The sequence below is a fragment of the Aplidium turbinatum genome, chromosome 9, assembly GCF_918807975.1.
Source record: "Aplidium turbinatum chromosome 9, kaAplTurb1.1, whole genome shotgun sequence".
NCBI lineage: Eukaryota > Metazoa > Chordata > Ascidiacea > Aplousobranchia > Polyclinidae > Aplidium > Aplidium turbinatum.
The window spans coordinates 12,908,042-12,926,698 of NC_137480.1; the positions used below are offsets into that span (position 1 = coordinate 12,908,042).

Sequence of the window (18,657 nt, forward strand, 5' to 3'; positions counted from 1 at the left end):
AGAGTCGAACCAGCACCGCGTGATCTTGAGCCGAGCGCGTAACCTGAAGCTCCCGACACAAGATCAAGCGGCGCTGGTGGGCCTATAGCTCTCGGAGTGTGCGCTTGAGCAACGCATTTCAGGACAGCTCTTCATTCAGCGGCACTTTATAGATTCGAATTCAAAGACAAGCAAAGATTGTAAATCCTGGGCTTTTCACCAATATTCTGATTTGTGAGTGACTGTATTAATAATAAATTTAATAATAATAATCGTATTTTTATTCGCGCCCATTGCGATGACATAGGGGAGCGTTCAAATATTACGTAACGCTGTTTTTCCGAATTTTTGACCCCCCCCTCCCCCATGTGACGCCAACGTAATGTTTTTGTCAACCTCCCCCCTCCCCAGTGTTGGGCGCGATAACTCATTTTTCAGTTAAGCGATAACGATAATCGATAAACGAAAAATGCCTAAAGCGATAACGATAAACGATAAATCAAAAAAAAGTTAAGCGATAACGATAAACGATAAATTATCGCCGATAATGTCCGATAACGATAATTTTTTTTTTGTTGATTAGCGCTGCCCCATCCCATGCAGCACGAACTGTTTTTATCAACATGACGAAAAATCGAACATAATGTACTGTAAAGGGACAAAAATTTTTGTAAGTTATGCATGAATAGAATCGCAACAGCGGCAGTAGGTATCGAATCTTCAACCTCTTGATCCAGAATCAAACCACTGAGGTAACCGCCGTGCTTATAATTATACCTTCAGATACAGTGGCGTATTTAGAAAGTTTGTTAGGGGGGGGCCAAGACATTGTGTCAGTCAGCCGCATAGCGGCTGACTCAGCGGCTGGAGGCCAATAGGGGTAGTCTCAACGGTAGTACAGGGAAAACTCAAATTTGGTGAAAATGGTTGTTAATTGTTTCAAATTTTTTCTACTTGGGTAAAAATTAGACTTGTTTGATCCTTTAAATAGGGGGAGTATGCTATACCAAAATGTCATATGATGCGTCAGAACGGGGGGAGGGGGTTAGTTGAAACCGTCAGATAGGAGGGGAGGGGGTCCAAAATCAAGAGCGAATCCGTAGAAGTAAGTTACTGTTCCAATCAATGAACCAACAAAAGATATCAAACACTTCAGAACATAAACAATAAGTTAGTCCTTCCGACCTCGAATAGCCTACCTTTTGAACATTCTCGGCGATTCGCAATGACAATTTACAGTTTAATGCGATGGCTGCGCTTGACAAATATATCAATGACTGCATCATACTCGAGTATAATATCCTTGTTTAAATACATCTGAGCTAGACCATGGACTTCTAAATAGTAGCACCTGGACTGGAAACTAACTGGACAACATGAGGCCAAACAGTTGGTACAACAGTTGGCCAACAGTGGGCCAACAGGGTTAGTTACTTGGCTGTTGGCCCACTGTTGGTCAACTGTTGTACCAACTGTTTGGCCTCATGTTGTCCAGTTAGTTTCCAGTCCAGATGCTACTATTTAGAAGTCCATGGCTAGACCATCCAAACGTGGCTCGGTCATGGTCGTGCGGTAATAATTTTGCAGGTAGGCGACTTTAGTGAACTGAAACATCGCTCATTGGAGGCAGTTGTAACTGGAAGCGTAGCAAAGATTCGAAGTAATTTATGGATAATTGCCGAGTTATTCAACAGCTTGACACGCATCCACAAAAGTCGCATGTCTTTTATCCACAGAAACTGCAAGCCAATTCGCTCTTAGTAATTTAATAGTACAGTAGCTGCAAAGCAATTGCTTGGTTCAACATCCAGCATTTCATGGTAGGCATGGTAGAAGTCGAAAATCTCGTCGATCGGGCAGTTCTCATCTTCATGAATCAATGAAGGCAGATATATCATGTGCTGACTTTAAAAGCTAGCGAGCAGTGCTCATTGGATCTCTCGTGAATTTGTGCCATGCAATTGTCAAGAAAAGGAAGAAAAACTGTTTGTTTGAAATAGATCTCCGCGGTTTCAGCTGGAATGTTAGGTCAATGTTGCTGTCTAGGTGCTCTCCGCGGCATTCGGATTTCTTCGCCAAAAACTGAGCAAGTCTTGCCAAAAAGTTGGTGAAAAAGCCTATTATCGCCCCTTAGTAGGTCTTGTGACACAGTTGCGCAGGATGAATCACCCAAGCAATTATGTCTTGTGCTACAACTTTTTTTTGCAAAATTTATGATTTTTTTTACCTGATCATTAGGGGGAGGCCATCGCCCCTTATCCTCCCCCCTAAATACGCTACTGTTCAGATACCAGTTGGATGCTTTTATCAATTGAGTTACACTGCCGCTGACGTGCAGTAGGCAAAATAATTAAATCAAATGAAAATACCATAAAAAATTCCAAACTTTGTATTTTGCTTTCTGCTTCAAAGGCTGTTTACAGCAAAGTCAGCAATAATTGAAAAAATTCCAAAAAACGCAAAATGCTTGAAAATTTATCAGTAATCTTAAGCGTTATTGGTAGTAAAATTGTGCATACTGTGAAATTCATCAAGCTTGTCAAATTAGTCGTGTTTGTTCAAGAACAATAACAGAAAAATTTATCTGAAATTATCAGTCAATTACGATAATTATGTTATTGTTCTTGAACAAACACGACTAATTTGACAAGCTTGATTTTCTTTGTGAACAAGCTTTTCTTTGTGAACACCATCATTAAAGCAATGGCAGAAAGCAGAGTTGTTGAGATAAGAATTACAATATAAGGCACTGTATTAGTGGGAATAAAAATATTTGATTGAGCGTTGGCTATGTCGCATAGGTAAATCGTCGTCGTATCCAGGCTTACGCCAGGTGGTTGAAGATTTAGATTAAGTGGATGGGAAGGCAAGGAAGCCAATCTTCATGTCCACCTTCAGGCATGCCTTTAAGTGTCCTGCGAAAGACAGTGCAAAGTAGTTGATGTTGCATGCATTTCATTGCATTGCAATTTGCAACTCTAAAAATTATTGTGTTGTCAGGGCCTTCGCTGCAGGGGGCGTGCCCCTCCCATGACAACGACCTGTGCACACACACTTCAGGCACTGAAGAAGAACTGGTTATAATTTTAGTTTCATGAACTATAGGTGGCTAGTAAAAATATTACTTTTCATGTTCTTTCCACTTGTGCGTTGATCCGAAATAAAATTTATCGGCGATTAATTATCGGCGATAATCAAATATTGCCTTTGGCGATAACGATAAACGATGACTGAAAAAATAATTAAGCGATAACGATAAGCGATAAAAATTTATCGCCGATAATCATCGCCGATAAATTATCGCCGATAATGCCCATCACTGCCCCTCCCCCACGTGACGCTTTTCCATTACAAAGCCCGTTTTGGCAGTTTATATCAAAACTATGACGTGGAAACACGTGCTGATAAAATATCTTGGTTTGTATGCACCTAAAGCTTACGTTTGAGACATGAAATTTTAGCTATATTCTTTTATTGGATTAAAACGTTATGTACCTACTGAAAACGTTTAGTAGCCCACTGTCCAAAATGTTTCGATCCAAACCTTTCAACCTTTCATTGTTTGGTTATGTATTGAAAGAAACATCACAAAAGCGCAAAAGAAACCGCAAGGCAAGCTAAAAATCTTGAAATAGGGTCAGTAGCGTAGCCAGGAATTTTGAAAGGTGGGGAGGGGGTGAGGACCCAGCGACAGGGGGTCTGGGGGCCTCCCCCAGAAAATTTTGAAAAATTACTTTGAATTTGGTGCATTCTGAGAGCATTTTCAACAAAAATGTGGGTATGAATATTCCTGTAAAATGGTGCTGTCCGGTGGCATAGCAAAAGTATAAGATCATGTTTTCTTCGGCATTTTTCAGAAATAAAGTTAAGTCTCTATGTTTTCTTGTTGCTAATTCCTGGCTGAGATGTTTGAATGTTTTGGTATTGGCAAAACTCACTCTTTTAATGCAATTTTGTTTAAAATTAGGCAATTTTTTTTTTTTTTTACTGAAAGCATCATTCTGAAGCATAAGGAGACTGAAAGCATCATTCTCAATATCGTGACGTCACACGCGTGCCAAGGGGGGGGTTCTAACCCCCAACCCCCTTTGGCTACGCCACTGCATGGGGTCATCAATGCTTCAAAAATGTTTCTATATATTGGAGCAGTACTCTCGCTTGTGTGGTTCGAACTTGATGCATAATTGTCTTCTTCAGACTCGCACGTATGAATGTCTTCTACCTGTTGAGAGGTTTGTGTCAAAGTCGTTTGGTTTTTAAATGAACATGTGTAGGCCTAGGCTATGTAGGCTAGCAGTCATAGGTACACCTACCTACCTGTTCATGTATCACCATGTGTCGCTTTTTTGCTGCTTGACTCGGAAAGTATGCACAAATAAACTACCGTACCGTAATCGTAAGCGTTACGTAACGTTTTGCTTGAACCCCCTCCCCCCCGATGTGACGCTAACGTAAAGCTTTTCATAACCTCCCCTCGATAGCGTTACGTAATATTTGAACGGTCCCTAGTAGGCTAGGCTACACTGCGATCACAGATGCGATACAAACCAGTGGTGGATTTCCAGAAGATTAGCTTCCGGAGCGTTAGTTCGTAGATGAGATTAAGAAATATACCTTTTTAAGACTTTGAAACAACACACTTAATGTATGTGTTTAAAACGTTGCTAAAGTAAGTATCATATAGTCTATGCAATTTAGTGAAATAATAACACAAAAAATTACAACAAGTTCCACAAATTTTCAAGACTTTCATTGTATTCAAAACCATAAGACCTTTCGCGACTTCGGGTCTCAATTGCCAAAAGTTATACGTCCCTCGCGCAACCAGGATCCAACATACTTCTCTGGTGAAAACTTTCTCAATGGAAGAGCAACCATTCGTATAAACTATAAAGAGTAGACTTGAAACAATTAGCCTACAGTGTGTAGAGAAGCACGGTCAGATGTCGGTATGAGGTTCACTTGTGAAAATCCGCGCTCACACTCGCTGGATGAAATTGGAATGAATTTTAGTGACGTTATCAAATTTTGAAGACTCTGGGATCTTTCTTTCACAGTTACATATTCACGAAGTCCCCTCACAGCTTCGCGTTCATCTAAGCGCAATCTCTTTGCCACTTCAATGATTTTGTTTTCTCCGTGTGTCATCACTGTCTCCTCTGGCCAAGTAGGCTATAGTTGGATCAACTATTTTGCAGGCGTTTGTAAATGACGAGTCTGTTGAATTCAACAAGCAATCTTGGATGGAATTTCCTAACTGATGATAGATGCAGGGACTGATTAGCGGGCTATTTCTGCAATTGTTTAAATGCAATTCCACACCTTTGAACTCTAAGTTTTCTTCAACATCCTTGGCAATGTAGCCTAATAATGTCGCCCGGGTTCGTACCTACGTATTTCAAATAATTTTGTTATTTGCATCCCAAATACAGTAGTAGGCTACAATGGCTACATGCTCTGTTTTTCAGTTCAAGGCTTAGAGAAAAGTAGGGCAAAATGAAGTGGTAGGGCAAAACGAGGTTCTCGTTTTTTAAAAAAACTACTTACGCCACACAGCTGAAATTTTGGTAGGAAGTAGCCATCTTGGAATTCAATCAGTTTTTAGTTCAATTCTGTAATTTTAGTGTAGGCTACAGAGGTGTTTTGTGCAGCAGAATTAAAAAAACAGGTAATTCGTTAAAAAAAAACGGCCAAATTTTTCCGTGATTTTTTGTTGCAGTTGTTGCTTTTTCTCATAATACTTTACGAAGTAGTAATAGCATAAGAAGGAAAATATTTGAATTTCCTTTTACTGCAAGTGTTTTACAGCCAGATTTTTTCTGCGTACTGCAATGGGGGCATAATGGGATAGTTAGGCCTACATCATTGAATGAAACTACATGTGAAATGGGTTTCTTCGTTTTTGTTAGCCTACTTCTGGAAGCTATATGCTACAGGACATAGCAGAATTAAGCTATTTGTTTATTAATAGCCTAGATCTTATATTATAGCTTATCATTCAGGAATATCCTAGCTAATATTTTTGGTACGGTACAAAAGTAAAATGGTAAGAACTTATATTCGAAAAACAACGCGGTAAAATTGGGATAAAGCATGGATGAAGGCAGGGGCGTTGACAGGGGGGTCTAGGTGGTACTTTTGGACCCGGGCCCGGAATATTTAGGGGGCCCGGATTTAAAAGATTCCCCGCGACTTCAAACATTATCAAGATCTTAATATAATCAGATCTAAAGGAATTGCCATCAGAGGTTAAAACAGCCACTTCAGCCGTCAGATGGTAAAGTACCGGGCCCCCTTCCAGGTATAGTGATTTCCCTAACCACGATTTTTTTTTCAAAAACACGAAATATTTTTCTTCACCCACTCTTTAATTCTGAATATATATGTTTTTTGGTGGTAATCACTTCTAGCTACTTGCAAATCATAGCCATAGGAGGTGGGCGGGCAGGAGGGTGGGGGCGGTTGCTCCCCCGCTGAAAAAAAAATGTCGCAAATTTGGGCAAAAATGTAAAGTTATTTGGGCAAATCACTCTTATCACAATGTTTCGATGCCTCACCAGTTAAAAAACTTTACATATATAATTGTTGAAATTTATGAGATACATTAATATTTTCCAATGAATGTAAATGTATTATCACCGAATTTGAAAACTGTTGCATGTGGTATTGTAATCTGGGCAGAATAAGTTTCGATTCGACAACTGCAAAATAGAACACTCTGTAAAAATACAGTTGGGAAACAGAGGTACGGTAAGCTTATTACTGATATTCACTAACATGTAGGGCTGTAGGCTGCATTTTTTCATGGGTAAGATTTAAAAGCCTAGGCTACTGTGTACTGGTAACTTTACGAGGTTTTTTGTTTTTTCTCAATATCCTACTAATGTACGGTAGTTGATTATAAAAATCATTTGGGCAAAAATGTCTAGTTATTTGGACAAATCAATTTTTACCATAAGTTTTCAACATTCTACCAGTTCAGTAACTTTATAGTGTTGCATTTGGTATAAAAAACATTTTGCTTTGAATGTAAAACAGAGTATCGACAATTTGAAAACTTTTATATTTGGTATTAAAATTTGGACAGAATAAGTTTCGATTCAGTATTTGCCGAAAAAAATGCAAAGTAATGCTTCGACAAGCTGAGATAAGCTTGTTACGGCCAATCTCTGTACAAATCAAACGTCATATAAAACCGTTCAAGTCTACTGAATATTACGTCATGGAAGTTGCTAGAAAATGTGCCAAAATTGCACCATCGTTCATAGACTTGTGTCAAACTTGTTTGGACTTGTTTGGGCCTGTTTAAACAGGAAATATTACATCAACTTTAAACACCTGTTGGAATGACTTCATAATTGTCTTTCATTTATTGCGTCACAGTTACTTTCTACGTGAATTTGAGATATTGATATCTATTCTGGTCATTCGTAAAATGATTGTTTGAAAGTTGGCCGCACTTTTAACTGTTGGCTTAGTGCTTGCTAGCTGGACAAAGGTTCCGTCTTTTATCCAAGTAATCTGTTGTGTAGTGACAGTTTAAGTGGTGTAGGCGTTGCACCCCCTCGTTTTCGGTAGCCTCGGGCTAATTTTACAGGAATACACTGTTTGAAAAGAAGTTCAAGTGTGTGTTTCTTCGGTCATTATATACAGACGAACGGATAAGGGAACTTTATGTTAAAATTTTCCCAAGAAGAGATTATGGTTTACCGCTGTGACCAAAGCTTATTACAGATATTCATTAGAATATCACACTAGCCTACATTCCTTCATTGGTAGAATTTTGAAACCTTGCTGGGTTCTGGTGAACTTATAAAGTTTTTGTTTTTTCTCTATATCCCACTAATGTAGTTGTTTGCAAAAATATTTGGGCAAAAATATCCAATTATTATATAAGTCAATTTTACCATGAGTTATGCTATGCTTGCAAAACTTGACTTAAATACTACAAAGATAGCTTATCATTTTTAGATATGGTCAAACAAAATAAGCATTTGTTATAAACTTTAATAAACAACAGTTGTGAGGCCACATACTGTATACACCACTTTTGTGAGCATTGATCCCGGCCACTAACTGTAGTTATGTACAAAGTGAAAAAGTATATTAAATGAAAACAACTTGTGAATTTTCCTGGGTTTAATTTCATGTTTTTGTGAGCTATATTTTAACTGTTTTCTGTATTGAATTTTTTTGTATAAACTGCTGTTTGTCTTTGCCAGTCCCAGGGTTGATATGCTCAGCTATTTACTACCCCATAAACATTGGCTCGTGAAAAACACGAGAAAGATACGTGTTTTTTTACCCCAGTTTCTCGTGTAAAACCCGTGATGTGCACCCGTGTATTACACGGGTGTTTGCACAAACGCAACCCGTGTTTTTCACGACTTCTAAACCCGTGTTTTACACGGCATCTAACCCGTGTTTTACACGACTTCTAAACCCGTGTTTTACACGACTTCTAACCCGTGTTTTACACGACTTCTAAACTCGTGTTTTACACGGCATCTAACCCGTGTTTTACACGACTTCTAAACCCGTGTTTTACACGGCATCTAACCCGTGTTTTACACGACTTCTAAACCCGTGTTTTACACGGGTGTTTGCACAAACGCAACCCGTGTTTTTACACGACTTCTAACCCGTGTTTTACACGACTTCTAAACCCGTGTTTTACACATCAAACCCGTGTTTAATATGGCAATTTATTTGGTACCAAAATCACACATGCCAAAAAACACAGATATAACTGAAGACAGTACAGCTGTTTCACACATCATCAGTCGGGCGAACCGTGCTGGATGAAGATGTCCTTGCAACTAACTGTCTTCTTATTCTCTTTTCAGCTGATTTGAGGAATTCTTGCACAACAGCTTTAACATCGCCCATGGTTGTGTCTTTTGTGTAACTGTATGTTCGAACTGATGCTGTAAGCAAAAAAGAGTTAGTGCTTAGTCACAAAAGCAATAGGCTAGCAATAGATATACAGAATTCTTCACGGATCAAATATATTAAAAATAGATTGCAACATACGTTCATTAAGCAGGGTATACGTGCAAAATCTAAAGTTTAGGCTACATACCATAAATTACAAAAATAAGTTTGCAATCTTTAATTGGGCGCTTGGAACCGCGTTGACCCATCCAATTAAACTTCGTCATAAGCGTATCCGTAAATACTCCAGAAAGAATTTGCTTTACGCTCTTTTTGTAGTCCGTCGAAAAATACCGACTCAAATAAGAAATCTGCAAAACAACATTTATCATATAAAATTTAGACTTCACGGTTATATTCCATAGAATAAAAGTAGAGCGCACTCATACTGCAAGCTGTTAAATTTCATTGTTAACAGTCAGGGCCGTGGAATCAGAGCCGTAACAATGTTTATAGTTTAGCCAAAGAAGTCGGAGTTTTAAAAATTGCACTGACTCCTACCCCTATATAAAATTGAGGAATGCTCTACATTGCGAGGAATTTTAAAATTATCCATTGTCAGAGTGTCAAAAACTTTGGGAAATGTATATTTTGTTGTTTTGCTGCAAATCAATGAATTGTTGTTTTGCTGCAATCAATGCTGGTTGAAACTTTCAAGAAATTTGCAGCAGTACGACATTGCAAAACTGTTTTAAAGAGGGTGAAAATAACCAGTATTTCTTGTATGTCTATTCTATGAGGAGAGTCGGAGTTGTGATACCGATTCCACAGCCATGTTAACAGTAAAAAAAATTACCAGTTTATTTTGAACAGTGCTGTTTCCCAGGTTGTGTTCAAGCTGATCAAAATCCTCCAGGCTGTTGATGGGAAAAGATGGAATGTCCGAAGGGGGTTCCTCTATTTGTTGAGCTGGGGCGCTTCTTTCGTTTGTCATTATTATATCCAATTATTTGTTGACAGAATTTAAAATTCCCATAATTTCCAGTTGAGCAATTCGAATTCGTCGAACTGTGTGAAAAATAAATAGTTGCTTTAACATGATTTGGTGTTAGCAAAGGTGCTTTGCTTTGACAATACAAAAAGAATAGCTCCCAGGCTAGGGCAGTTGTGATTTAAGCAGCTGCCAAACAAGAAAAGCGAGTGGTAAATAATACTGCCAATTAAGAACAATGCTCTTGTAGGGGCGCTCACGTGAGAGACTCAACAGATCTTCCAAAATTCGAGAAACTGAATTTTCAAAATGCGCTGCTTGTGAGTAAAGATGGGAGTTACGAAGGATAAAAAAGAAAGTAAACATAAATAAACGAAGTGAAGAATTATAGCTAAAATTATATCATCACACCGATGCAGCTGAGCAATTGTTGAGCGAAGTTAATCGAACAAGTTTCAAGATTTTAACTTAACCAGGTGCAAACCTTCACTTTGCAGCGCAACAAATTCGTCACAAGATATGTTCTTGGTCACTTCAGGCGTAGTGTCGATTGCAACATTCAACTGATTGTCATCCAAGTGAAAATCAAGGACTGATTGTTCGCGCTCTGGACTTGATTGCTGTGGTGCCCTCACAGAGGAAGATTGTGGAAATTCTGGCAGTTGCTGCAAGGTTGTAGCAACCTCAGCTGCTCGTACAGGAGTAGAAACCTATGGAAGATTTAGTGACCGTCAGAGTGAACATTAACAAAATATATTTAGTGATATGCTTGGCTCCCTCTACACCCTCAAGTGTCGCACACGAAAACAAACTGACAACTATGTTATTCAGGACTGTCCAATCTATCGCGTTTTAACTAGGGCACATGCTGGTCTCAAAATCCTGGATGACGACAGCATATTTAGGCAACGTTCGAAAAGTTCTGATTGAACACCTTAATCCGTGCTATTAACCTTAAAAATGAGATTGCAATATTTTTTTAAAATCATACCACTTTTAGAAACCGCTCAATTTCCCTAAAAAACAACACCTAAAAATTGTCAAATTTTGGGATTATTATAATTAATAAGTGATTAAAGTATTTGTTTACTTACAGTAATGATATTTTCTGACTCCGGTGAGTCGCTTTCATCTGTATATGCAATCCTCATAGGCAACCGGCAATTCCTGCATTTATAATTTGAAAACAGTTACTTCAGCTAGATGTCATGCTTGCCCTTGCTTATTGGTACATTACCTACTGATATCTCGTCAACATCAACATATTTTGCATATATACAACCAATCATCATGCAATAAACGTAGAAATGCATGGGTGTACGGTATCTTAAAGGATTAGCTTATATTTGCATCACGGTGTTGTCAGGTACAATGTAACAAGCCAAAATGTACTTACATTAAATACAATTTATACAACAATGTTACAAAAACGTTATATATAACTGCCACGTTAGTGTATTTGTGACTTCAATGCAATAAGTTACTATAATGCGAAGTACTGGCATGCACCCATGTATGATAATTAAGTTAAGAAAGGGTAAAATTAGTTTTGAGCAGTTAAAATCAAAATAAAATGAACAAATATCAGGGAAAAATGAATGCATTGTTATACCGCTTTCTTCTTTTTGATTTAGGTTGTCTACTATCATTTACTTCTTCTTCACTAGCTGCTGTTGAAGCCAAATCAGAAGTATTTTCAGCATGTTGTAACTTTATCAGTGCTTTGGCCAAATCATCTGTTGCAAAATATTAACAGGTCATCTTCCAATAACAGTGATCAAGATTAGGAAAAACAATACACTAGAGAATAAGATCTCATGCATATTGCATATGGAATAATAACAATCTGCTACAGCGGTTAAATGGAAATTACACACCTTTTTACAGTAATATTCATACCCAAATTTTTGTTGAACATGCTCAAAGAATGTCCCAAATTCAACGTAATTTTTCAAAGTTTTCTGGGGGAGGACTCCCAGATCCCCCGCCGCTGGGTGTCGCCTTCGGCAATTACGCTGCCAGGCTTCGCCCGCCGACCGTCAAACCACCCCTCCTCCCCTTTCAAAATACCTAGCTACGCTACTGAATTGGATCATTGTCATTGGGGCCCGCAAAGCATATTCCGCACAGGGCCCAAAATACCCTAAGACCGGCACTGTACTGGGGCGTTTCTTTCGTTTGTCATCATTACTGCATAAGCGTAGCCAGGGGGGCAAAAGGGGCCATGCCCCCCCCCAAATTTTCAAAGTTTGGATTCCGAAGTTGAACCCTTTGTTGAAAATATAATATAATTTGTATAAATTTAAATCGTATTCCAAGACATCTGGCTATTAACACCCCCAGGATTTGTTTTAGACACACAGAAAGACACCAATAAATTTTGCAAATCGTAAATCGCGCAAAGTTTATGCGATTTACGCTTCTTTAAACTAATCTGCGGAAGCAATTTCAGAATCGCTTACTCTGTTGGGTTTTTGTGTAGCTGAGTTTTTTGTGTTCTCTAATTTTAGCCGCAGTTTTTGCCCATTCGTGTGTAACAGCTACCTTTAATAAGTTAATAGCTGTTTACCTGCCTACAAATTTCATACAATTATTACCCTGAAAGTGTTTCCAGAAAGCGCTATAATCCATAATTTGAGTGTAATTTTGCAAATTTTTTACGAGGGAGCATGCCCCGGACTCCCCTAAAATATGCGTGCTTTTGGCACGCTCTAACCCCCCGCCAGCCTTATTGCTTCCCTTGCTTAAACAAAATATATTTAGTGATATGCTTGGCTCACTCTACACCTACAAGTGTCGCACACAAAAACAAACTGACGACTATGTTATTCTGGACTGTCCAATGTACGGTATCGCGCTCCAACTGGGGCACATGCTGGTCTCGAAGTATTTTCAGCATGTTGTAACTTTATCAGTGCTTTAGCCAAATTATGTGTTGCAAAATGTTAACATGTCATCTTCCCATAACAGTGATCAAGCTTAGTAAAAACGATACACTGAAGAATAAGATCTCATGCATATTGCATATGGAATAATACCTAACAACCTGCTAAAGCGGTTAAATGGAAATTACATATCAAAAAATTGACAGCTAATTAAGACAAGCAGCTGTGCTGCAACAGAAACAACAGAGCAAACATAAATTTTGTTGAACAAAACTCCATATATTGGAAAACATATTATATACAATTATACATATACATGTTGATTGTTGAATGAAACAACCTTGACACTTGGCAATGTAAATTAGTAAGAGAGAATCATAAGGCCAGTGAATTCCAACTCTTAACTCTTAAGTCACCATAATTATATATATGTATAATATAGCCGGCCATACTCTACTGGCAAAACCCTACCTCTGATTGTTTCCAACTTTTATTTAGGTGCCGTATGTATTATAACTTAATGGGTAGTATAAATTAATATTAATGTTTACCTGTTTTGTACATAATTCGTACATGATACTTTTTCCAATTTGGATTGACATCTGAATTTTGTAGGCATAACTGGCGAACCTTGTAACCGGAAGCTCAGGCCAATAACATTCCAAAACATCATTATCATGAAATATCCATTTCTCTAGGACAAGATCAACTGCACCTCTTGATATAAAGTCTACGACTGCAAATGCTCTCAGTCATAGTCTTCATATATTTAATCTACAGAAGCACAAAATAGACTGGACTTACTTAACATAGACAGTAAAGCATTTTCAATCAGTGTTGTTTCTCAAGACTGCACATTAAATGATAGGCCAATCGAGTAAAACTATTCGTACAATAGAAATAAATGCACTGTCTACACTCTACAGCAAGCCCTGTAGCCTGTAGGTAGGTACCATACTTCGATAGACGACAAAAAACAGGCACAGCTTTTCGCTACCTTTCTGAACAGCACTGCACCATTTCGGTATGTTCATCGCGATTCATGCACAATCTTTTGGTAAAAAGAAAGATTGAACCTTTTATCTTCAGGCGCTTTTCGGTAGATTTAAATCAGTTAATGATTTCTAAATATAAATGGAAGATTAATTAACACAAACCTTGTAGCCTACTTAACAGTCACTCTAAAAAATCCTCTCCTATAAAGCTGATAAGCAAATACTTAGTGAAATTCTGTGCCATTTTTTTATGTCACAGACTCACAGGGATATTTAATCAGGTGACCGCTGGTAACCGCGATATAAGGTTTACGAAAAATAAAGGGGAGAAATTCGGTTTTAATGAAAATTACATAATACTGTATTCCTGAGTTGCACAATTCCTATTGTAAAGATATTAACATAAAACACAACAAATAGCCTACTAGAGTTGAAAATTTATTTTAAACGAGAGAAACAAGATGAAACAAACTTGCTACTAGCGTGAAAAAAACACGTGTATAACACGATAAAAACACGTGAGTATACAAAAAAAGTGAATATGCAACTGCCGAATTTTTTTAAAGATATTAACATAAAACACATCAAATAGCCTACTAGAGTTGAAATATTACTTTAAACGAGAAAAACAAGATAAAACAAACTTGGTACTGGCGTGTAAAAACACGTGTATAACGCGTTAAAAACACGTGAGTATACAAAAAAAAGTGAATATGCAAAACTGCAGAGATTTTTTAAAGATATTAACATAAAACGCATCAAATACCCTACTAGAGTTGAAAAATTACTTTAAACAAGAAAAACAACATGAAACAAACCTGCTTCTGGCGTGTAAAAAACACGTGTATAACACGATAAAAACACGTGAGTATACAAAAAAAGTGAATATGCAACTGCCGAATTTTTTTAAAGATATTAACATAAAACACATCAAATAGCCTACTAGAGTTGAAATATTACTTTAAACGAGAAAAACAAGATGAAACGAACTTGCTACTGGCGTGTAAAAAACACGTGTATAACACGTTAAAAACACGTGAGTATGCAGAAAAAAATGAATACGCAATTGGAGAATTTTTTTAAACATATTAACATAATACGTATCAAAAAGCCTACTAGAGTTGAAAAATTATTTTAAACGAGAAAAACAAGATGAAACAAACTTGGTACTGGCGTGTAAAAAACACGTGTATAACACGTTAAAAACACGTGAGTATGCAGAAAAAAATGGATACGCAATTGGAGAAATTTTTTAAAAGTATTAACATAAAACGTATCAAATAGCCTACTAGAGTAGAAAAATTATTTTAAACGAGAAAAACAAGATGAAACAAACTTGGTACTGGCGTGTAAAAACACGTGTATAACACGTTAAAAACACGTGAGTATGCAGAAAAAAATGAGTATGCAATTGGAGAAATTTTTTAAAGATATTAACATAATACGTATCAAATAGCCTACTAGAGTTGAAAAATTATTTTAAACGAGAAAAACAAGATGAAACAAACTTGGTACTGGCGTGTAAAAAACACGTGTATAACACGTTAAAAACACGTGAGTATGCAGAAATAAGTGAATATGCAACTGCAGAAATTTTTCAAAGATATTAACATAAAACGTATCAATTGATATTCTAGAGTTGAAAAACTTACTTCAAATATGATATAAAGCATTATTGCAATTGATGACATGTGTAAAAAAAACTCGTGTTAATCACGTGTTAAAGAGGTGTAATAAAAACGTACCCCAGTATTACACGAGTTCCCCCAGAATTTCACGTGTTTTTCACGAGCCAATGTTTATGGGGTATCTATGACACAGTATTAGAGCAACAACAATCAAATATAAAGACACATGTTATGTTTGTCATCCAATTCATGCAGTTAATATATCAGGCAATGTAAACACTACAGTGCTATTTTTGTGTCATGTTTTGGTAATGTGGTCTGTATTTTGTGGCAACGATTGAGTTTGAAGCTATTATCTGGGAGTCATTTTTCTTCAGTGCTTGTGATTTGAGTAGGCCTAGCAGCTTCATTGTGAAGTAAGATTATCTTTGTAATGATCTTCTGAAAAAACATTGACTATGATTATATTGTAATATAATATCAATATTTTTGGTATCAAAACTAGTTTTGTTCAAAGGTGGAAGTTTGATGCACATAGCATGGTAAACTGTCCAATTCTTTTCAGGCTGTAGGATTTGAAGCAACATGGATTAAGTAATGTTACTGGTTTGATAAGTAGGCCTAAGCGGATTGTCATTTTAGTATTTTTCAATGCAAATTTACAAATATTGAGTCTTTGGACTATCTTTGAATTGAAAAGATTGAGCTACTTTTGGTCAGGCCTTTTATTGAAGTTGGGCTGGAGATTTTCATATAATCTGGTGACATGAATATTCAGCAATTATTGTTATCCAGTTATTGGTGAAGTCTCAGTTCAAATTTTTTTGAATCCAGTTAGGCTTAATATACTGTATATTTTTTGTGATACATAAAAATGTTTTAATTTGATGGTTCATTTAATTGGGACACAGGCAGGTCTACGAACGTAGATTAAAGTAAGTTCAGCCTTGTTTTGCTGTTGTACGTGTTTGTTTTTTTTTGCTTGTATTTCGTACACGGCCAAGTTGATGAATCTCAGAGGTTGTGAATAATTTTGTATTTTTGAAAATATATCTGCAAAGACAAAATTTGGGAAAATTATTTTCGCCCCCCAAAAATGTTTTACTCTCCTACGGCTACTCTACTTTACAAAGAATTAATTTCAGTCAAAAACTCCAACAATTTTAAACATATCGACGAAGATCGTGATTGAGAGCAAGGATTTTGCGGTTTATGGAGAAATCCCTAATGCGTAATTGCACAGTTGGGGAAATTCGTGGATACAACAAATCTTTGAGAATATATAAATGATATTCCTCTTAATTTTCTACATTGAACGGCATGTGTCATCCTCATTTTAACAGCACATCAATAAAATTTTGTACACTACCTTTATATTCATAACATTGTCGATGAAGGGGGCCCGAAAATAAATGGGTACCGGGCCCGAGAAATCCTGTCAACGGCCCTGGATGAAGGCACAATGAAAGCCGCTATAGAGTGCATTGTGAATAAAGAATGTGGATAGCCTACAAGAAAGCTGCACAGCTATTCGACATCTGAGGAAGGGTGGATTTGTTGTTGTTCTTGTGAGCAATGAGCACATTGTTCTTGTGCAGGAGTTTAGGATGACAATAGTTTTATTGTTTACACTTGTGATTTATGCATTGAATAAGAATGGAAATGATAATATCGAAAACGAACAAAACTGATCATAATTGTGGTTCTAATGTTATTTCTGCAATTTTGCATATTTATTGTTTAATCATCAACGATAAACTTTTTCTAGACTGTCAATGCATTGTTGCTGTGCAAATTTCTGGTTCACTTCTCTCATCCCATTTTGCCCCACCCATGGGGCAAAATGGAAAAAAAAGCACTTCTGGAATTTATTTGATACTTAAATGAGCATAATTTTTTTTTTTTTGATTTGTGTAGCATGATGCCTGACCTTTCTGCTAAAACAAAAATTGTTCGTTTTTCTTAAGTCTCTAGAATTTTATGACTGTTTAGGCTTAAGTATCCCATTTTGCCCTACTTTCCCCTACTAACTCTTGCAAGGAATCGTACATCAAAGCCAAGTCCAACAAGAAATCTGTGGATGTTATCTTCGACAAGAGTCCTTGATATTTCGCACGTTCCCGAGAATTTCTTGTGTCGCTACTAGCTCCCTTTTTGAAATGTTTGACAAGTGCTAGGAAATCATTCCAGACGGCATTAACTGTGCGGAAACTCGAGGCTACCCAATGTGTGTTCAGTAGTTCAGTACCCTTCCGATTTTCAACAACTGCACTTCAACAGCCGCTACATATTCACCAAATTCCCTGGTAGCCTATTTGTAGAACAACACTTTGCCGTCCAGCATTGAAAGTTTTATAAGAAGCCGAAGCCAAGTCGTAAAACTTTCGACACTGGACATAGCTCAAAGACATTGTTCTCAGGTTCAAGACTTCAACAGCACTGAACTTCCACGGTGTACGGTACTTCTGTGGGAATCTTGCCCAATAGGTCGCGGAATAGGACAGTTCTTATTGCTACCGTACTCTTTCCAGAATTCCAGTTGGTAGCCTACCACGACTGCTCAGACATACAAAGGCTACTCTGCATAGGGAAAGACATACTCAAAGTGATGCTAACTGCTAAGCAGCGGGAAACAGTGAGTAATAAAAGTGGAGAAATACAGGAAAACCAATTGTAGGGTAGGCCTAATAAGGTGGCTCAATAAAATATCGGAGTGTATCACGTCAGGGCGTGGCGCTGGGACAGTCAAGCTGCCTCAAGGTTGCACAATAACAGATTAAATGAATGATACAAATTACAAACACCATCTTAACGCTACTCTGAACAAGCATAATAAGAGCATAAATTATTTTTCAGCTTCCGGACGCCGTTCCGGACAAGTCAACTTTTTGATCGAGCTTCCGGAGCACCGTTCCGGACCATTCCGGCTGAAATCCTGCCCTGGATACAACAGACAATAGGAAGCAGCAAAGTGACATATAGTCTTCGAGTCAGCTGCTCCCCTTAGTTTGGCTTGCCATTAAGTGTCTTTGCCGAGACACGCAGCCGCGTGCTCTGGAGCGGTGTCGAATCAACGTCCTTTCGAACGTCGCGCAGACGTTCTCACCGCTCGGCTACGCAGCCGACACTTATTATAGCCTATTAGGCTACTTTTCCACCATTCTAAAAGGGGTTGCAAGATTGGCGATTTCAAGGTGGTGCTAACAAGAAAAAAAGTAAAGAACAACTGCGGAAGCCTACTGCTTTTTCATTTTTTTCATCAAACAGTGTCCGCCAGTGACTGGTTTCAGCAGAGCAAGATAGTA

The 18,657-nt window shown here is 37.6% G+C and overlaps 1 protein-coding gene across 2 annotated transcripts; it reads right to left on the bottom strand.

The window, feature by feature from the left end:
• Window positions 1-8,692: 8,692 nt before the first annotated feature.
• On the bottom strand, window positions 8,693-13,892 carry LOC145777658 (uncharacterized). Of its 2 annotated transcripts, XM_082589089.1 has the most exons (5): window positions 13,281-13,892; window positions 11,457-11,580; window positions 10,939-11,011; window positions 10,329-10,554; window positions 9,737-9,921 (listed from the first exon to the last, which is right to left on the bottom strand). In XM_082589089.1, the coding sequence occupies exons 1-5, from the start codon at window positions 13,291-13,293 to the stop codon at window positions 9,860-9,862; spliced, it is 498 nt and encodes a 165-aa protein (XP_082445215.1). In that variant the 5' UTR covers window positions 13,294-13,892; the 3' UTR covers window positions 9,737-9,859. The 2 variants fall into 2 exon arrangements, with proteins under 2 accessions (XP_082445216.1, XP_082445215.1); XM_082589090.1 differs by lacking the exons at window positions 10,939-11,011; window positions 11,457-11,580; window positions 13,281-13,892 and adding exons at window positions 8,693-8,906; window positions 9,062-9,224 and having other exon boundaries at window positions 9,710-9,921; window positions 10,329-10,467.
• Window positions 13,893-18,657: the final 4,765 nt, after the last annotated feature.

What these genes read in the sequence shown, in the direction of transcription:
- LOC145777658 (XM_082589089.1), bottom strand. An exon ending in AAATCAAAAAGAAGAAAGCG is followed by an intron (nt 11,012 to 11,456) that starts GTATAACAATGC and finishes TTATAAATGCAG; the next exon opens with GAATTGCCGGTTGCCTATGA. An exon ending in TGTTGCGCTGCAAAGTGAAG is followed by an intron (nt 9,922 to 10,328) that starts GTTTGCACCTGG and finishes TTTTTCACACAG; the next exon opens with TTCGACGAATTCGAATTGCT.